General features: G+C 40.1%; 1 protein-coding gene across 1 annotated transcript in view; it reads left to right on the plus strand.

The window, feature by feature from the left end:
* The window catches only part of SPATS2 (spermatogenesis associated serine rich 2), a 59,561-nt gene extending 53,954 nt beyond the window's left edge, over nucleotides 1-5,607 (plus strand). Inside the window, exons 10-13 of the mRNA XM_070937762.1 lie at nucleotides 21-130; nucleotides 1,389-1,491; nucleotides 2,311-2,513; nucleotides 2,986-5,607. Of these exons, the coding sequence (XP_070793863.1) occupies nucleotides 21-130; nucleotides 1,389-1,491; nucleotides 2,311-2,513; nucleotides 2,986-3,303 (734 nt within the window). The 3' untranslated portion in view covers nucleotides 3,304-5,607. The remainder of the gene's footprint in view (nucleotides 1-20; nucleotides 131-1,388; nucleotides 1,492-2,310; nucleotides 2,514-2,985) is intronic.
* The last annotated feature ends 393 nt before the right edge of the window (nucleotides 5,608-6,000 follow it).

Consider the following 6,000-nt stretch of genomic DNA (forward strand, 5'->3'; position numbering starts at 1 on the left):
GGTTCTGTTTTACATTATAGTGGAAATCCTAAGCAGCCGCCAAAAGAAGGCAGAGGCACTGAAGAAACTAACTGACGTAGCAGTCCGAATGTCAGAAGAGCAATTGGTAGAACTTAGAGCTGATATAAAGGTGAATCTCCAGACTGCTTTGGGCTATATGCAACTTTTTCTAATCCACACAGATTGGGCAGTTGGGGCAGAGATCTCATCAAAAGTACCACCACAATATGCACAGAGAAATTATATTTTCCAAGCTTCTGTTGATGTACCATATTTTTCACACTATAAGACGCTCTGGACTATAAAATGCACCTAGCTTTTGGGGAGGAAAACAAGAAAAAAAAAATCTGCCTCCCAGCAATTTGCCTCCTTACAGCAAACAGCCTGGTCAACTTCAGCACAGCCTGATTTAGCACAAGCAGCTGATTGGCAGTTGGATCTGCCTCCTGGAATACCATCTATCAGCTGTTCCAGGCTGCAGGAATCGCCACCACCCATTGCTGCCCATTGCCACTGCTGCCCATCACCGCCTCCTTGCGCCCCATTTTCGGCCTCCGCACATCCTGTTTTTCGCTCATTCCAGGCTACAGGGGTCGCCATTGCTGCCACCTATTGCAACCGAACAGCAGCGATGGTGATCCCTGCCACCTGGAACAGGCCAAAAACGGGATGCGCAGAGGCCGAAAATGGCTGAAAACAGGGCGTGCAGAGGCAGCAATAGCCGGCGATGGGCGGCTGCGATCCCCACAGCCTGGAACAGCTGATAGGTGGTATTCCGGGAGGCCAATCCAACCGCCAATCAGCTGTTCGTGCTAAATCAGGCTTTGCTGAAGCTGACCAGGCTGTTTGCTGTTTTCAATACCAGATCTGGCAACAACATTTGCTTAAGCTTGACTGAAAAACAAAATCATTATTTTTTTGAAAAGAACAAACTCGAAAATCAAGTTGAAGTCTTTGCCTGAAACTTTTTCACATTTATTAACCTCCATAAAGCTGAAGAATAATTTGATTGCGACTGCAAAAAGTTGATCTTAGTGTGTTGTGCTGTGTGAACCAGCAACGCTGACAAATGCTTCCCTTGCCTACCACTAGAGGCCAGAATGAAGTTACGTTCAAATTCCCACAAAAATCTCACTATGGAAAAATTCACTCTGGTACTTGCTGTTCTATCAGCAGTTCCACCTTTAAGCTGTTCATTATTTTCTAACAGGGTCATCTTGCAAAATAAATCCAATTGTTTCTTTTTCTGCAATTATATAGAAGCAGAGAGAAGGGTATGTAGTTTGTGCCTCGGTTGATACCAGCAACCCACATTGACAGCTTCTCTCCCAAAACATGAATTTGCTTTGTGCATAATGCTCACATGCCTACATTTTTCTTCTCTGCAGCACTTCGTTAGTGAGCGCAAATATGATGAAGATCTTGGAAGGGTGGCTCGCTTCACTTGTGACCTGGATGCACTAAAGAAAAGCATTGAATCCTTTGGACAAGGTGAGCTTGTATATCCTGGGTACCGAAACAAAATAAAAACACAGCAATGATGGGATAAAGCTGAACTGAACTAAACACATGTAACTGGTAAAAGCATTTCTGAAATTATGCTTTTCTGTGGCTTTCAACTGAAAAGGCCTTCTCAAAATTTTATCAGCTCAGGAAAGGAGGATGATCGAGATCCCTTATGTTAGCCTTCATGTTATTACAGTTCCAGAACTGAGTCATTTACATGCATTTATTACTTTATCCTGCTTATTTTATGTACATTATAAATTCATATGTTATATATCCTTTGGGCATGGGGCACACTATAAATATTCAAATTAATAAACCTGGAACAGGGGTCTTTGTTTGGAAACCTCTATTTGACATAGCCCAATGCTGTAGATTTTAAGAAAAAATGAAGAAATGTTCAACTGTCCCTGTTGCAATACTAGTAAAGTGAAATCCATTCACTTACACAAAAGTGCATTTGCAGGCTTTTCCTTTCTGCTCATTAGTTCTCAATGGATTGGGTCTTGCCCCTTCCAGTATTTTATGGTATTTCTATACCTCAAGGTATTTTTCAGCAGGCACATGGCTCCCCTGTCAGTTGGCTCACAGTGTCTGAGGAGTATTTGTAAAGTGGTGGCGGTGGCAACCACAGGAACACTATAAGAGCAGACTGGAAGCAATTTTTCTTTTTATTGCAGTTTGATTGTGTAAGGATTTGGAAAATATAACATCACTGGTTGCTGATGGGATGAGAGGTAAATTCAGGTTTACAATTTTTTTTTAAAAAAAGAGTGAAATAACTTTTTGTAATTCTTGTTTCAGTTTCACATCCAAAGAACAGTTATTCAACCAGATCACGGTGCAGCTCCATGACCTCCATGGCAGCGAGCAGTCCACATGAGTCCACTACCACAGTGTGTGCCTCTACCTCTTCTCCTAGCCTCATAATGGCCAATAAGAAACCATCATCCCCTATAGAAACCTCCACAAATGCAACAAGCCGTCCATCTCAATCCCACCGTGAGGTAATGGTTTAATGTAGTTGAGAGTGGCCTGGAGATTGCCCAGGCTTGGGTCCTCTTTACTGTAGTGTTTTTCACTTAGAAGGGGAAAGCGAAGGGCACACATTCTCACATGTAGTAAGCTGCTATCCCACACCTTTGCTTGTTTTAAGCCAACACTTGGAATGAAAATTCAACTCTAATAGGACATGCACCAAATTTAAAATAACTTCCCATTTTTAAAGACTGGATTGACAGCATTCAAATGAAACATTCTAGGCCATTGCATCTTCTTGTGTAGTAGACATATTCCAGGAGAGAGAAGTTCCACGAGGATTGGCTCCAGCACGAATCTAAAAGCTCATAGGAGTAAACCTCTGGTCTCGGCGACCAACTCATATTGGATCTTGCAACATTATCCTGGGACACATATATTTGCATTTGTTCATAATATTGGTACCGATCTCACTGATTCCCCCCCTTCTTTCTGTTCCAGGGGTTCCAGGGAAATAGAAGGTCTGGTCAAGGTTACCGGCCCCAAGGACAACGCCAAAATGGCTCATCGCATCTCAATTCAAATCGCTATAGAAATGGGTCTTGGTACCAGTCCAACTACAAGTCCCGACCACCCTCTGGAAATGCAAACAGCCTCAACCAGACTTGCCCCACCGGAATCAATGGAACTGGGCCTGGGCCTGAGCCAGGCCCACCAGCCCCATCCCTACAGACACATTTGGTCCCACTCAGCCCAGAAGTCAAGGCTCTGCCACAGAGGAAACCTAGATCAAGCCAATATGAGGCATCCAATTCCTGAGGACCGCAAACTCTGCCACTTTCCAAAATTGGAGAACAAGATTCTGGGACACACTTAGCTAGAGATATTAACGAGAAAGAAAACTTACACTTTGCTATCCCTGTGCCGCCTCTTTTTCCCAATCATTCCATTCTGGGAGAGCAGCTTCTTAGCATTTCTCTTGCCCTTGCTTCCTGCAGTGTAAAATGGGTCAGATTTTAATGGGAAGACATATTCTTGCTGTTCAGGAGTGGCCTTGGCACACCTTACTGATGCCCCTCCTTACGTCCAATGGCTCCTCTTAACATTAGGGCCAATTTGAAATATTGCTGGGTCTATATCTTAAAAGTGGGGTGGGTGGTGGGTGGGAATGTCTTCCAATAGTTCTAAACCAAAATTTTCTGATCCCTATTCCTCCCAGAATGCCACTAGCCAGGCCTTATTTTTAACAGCAAAAGCTATTCATGCTGACAATGAAACAGGTTGCTGTGAATTGTGGGTTCAAGATGAGAAATTTAAAGGGGAAAAGCTGTAAGAGATTGCTATATTCTTTTTTTGCAACTTATCCTAAATTTCTACACTTGGGAATACTGGGGAATATCTCTTCCAGCAGTGGGTGAGCAATTTCCATTCTTCCTGAGAGAATTAGCATTCTGTCTATATGTCATGTACAAATTTAGATATTCCCTAGTTTTAATGTTTGGTGTGGGATGGGAGGTTTCATTTTTTTAATTTCCCGACCAAAATCCCGTTATCTGATTCTAAACTAAATTTCTAGCAATTTATTAGTAATGCTAAGCCTAAATGATCGCAAGTAAAAGCAAAAAAAATGCTACAATCTCTATCCTTGTATAAATAAAAGCAACATACATGTTTAAAAGATGGTAGCCTTCACTTTGTGCCCTTATTTCTTCTCTTTAAAAAGAGTTCATAGTAAATGGATTTTCTACAGGTGTGGGTTAGATTAATTTAGGATTAGTTTAATTTCAAGGAACAAAAAAATGGACTATTTTGAGTACGGTTAGTTTGGGTATCTAGTTTGCTGCTACAGCTGATAAATGAAGTAAGAAAAAAATGATAAGACTTTTAGCGATAATAATAATAGGTAATTTAGAATGTTCAATTTGGCTTCAGGCTTGGACTCCCAGAGTAAATGAAAAGGAGGAAGAAAAATCGGTCTTTGGAAGAATAATGGATCTCAAAATATTTTGTGCAGGATGATAGAATGTTTAAGAAACTTCAAAGAATCTGATAGCTTCACACAGTCATGCTGTATGTTATCACCCATATTTCAGATAACTGAAAATGGCGATTTGCTTGAGACCAATCAATCAGTTTATTGCAGAAGTGAAGTTTGGATCAGATTCTTAGCACACTATTTATATTAAATACAAATGGAGTACCAAAATACTAGATCATAGAGAATGATTAGAATGTTTACTGTGATTAGTCCTAGATGATAGGCAGTAATAAATGGTTAACTTAAAAGCAAATATTCAGGTTAGTGCAGTTTGTCAAACCTGCTAATAAGTTATGGAAATGAATAGTCAAAGCATCTAAGTGATCATCCAGAAGACTCGATGTCTGGCAAAGAAAAACTTTTATATGACCAAAGCCTGGGCAGTAGGAAAGCAAGTGAGAATCACACTCCTTTCCATTTTGCATTGAAGCTAACTTGAACCTGGCTACTGAATATCAGCTCGAGATTGTTCAGGTATAAGTTAGGAACCCCTGCGTACAGAACTACAGTTTATAGAGTTGAGCTTTAAATTAGGAAGCTTTTCAACCAGCCTTAAAAATGACAAAATTGGTTTGAAAAGGAAAATTGGAGAAGTATAATAAGATTTCAGAAACAATTGCAGTAATGGTTGTATGTGTTACTACCTCAGGTGATAACTACCAAGAACAAGAAAGCCCTTACTGCCCCATTTAATATTTTAAAGTATTTCCCTGTCCCAACTTTGTGTGTATGCCTGAATGGATTGTAATGTCTTTGCTGGCTGTTGCATCAAGCCCTTAAAAGTCTTTTCCTTTTGAAATTTCAACTAGCAAAAAGGCCATCGTGTGGCTAAGACGAGGCATATGAGGATAAATCCTAAATTCATTATGGGAGTCAATATGGTTGTCATGTGACCGAAAGCTTTTCTCAAGCCTTTTATACAACCTAAACATGATAATAACCAATCTACCTGATAAATGTGTTTGGGTTTGCTGAAATAATATATATGGACTAGTTTGGATAACTGAAGTACATTATTGATGTGTAATATTATTCACAATGATGCAATTTATCTTCTCATTATATCAATAAAGGCATTTTCTTCACTGGCATGGTAATTTAATGTGAAAACGACACTATAATGCAACTACAGCCTCACGGCACTATGGTGACTTTGCTAAACAAACAGCATTCATACCCTTGAGGGACAATAAGAAGATTTAGGGCCTGCTGGGGACAATATGAAACCTGCAGGAACCTAGTATGGATCCAGTCTTTCTCCAGAATAAAGATCTTGATTATATGTCATATAAAACTGTACAAATGATTGTTGTATATAAATATAAATGATGATCTTAAGAATACTGTAATTGCATGTGTCTCATCTTGCACAGAACCAAAGTCCAGAAACTTACAAAGGAGTCCATTTTTGCACAATATGCTTACCCCTGATTTATGTAACTGGTTGACTCAACTGGATGCTATTTGTACAAAATATA

The sequence above is a fragment of the Pituophis catenifer genome, unplaced genomic scaffold (assembly GCF_029215685.1).
Source record: "Pituophis catenifer annectens isolate HBS135680 unplaced genomic scaffold, rPitCat1.0.hap2 SCAF_2, whole genome shotgun sequence".
NCBI lineage: Eukaryota > Metazoa > Chordata > Lepidosauria > Squamata > Colubridae > Pituophis > Pituophis catenifer.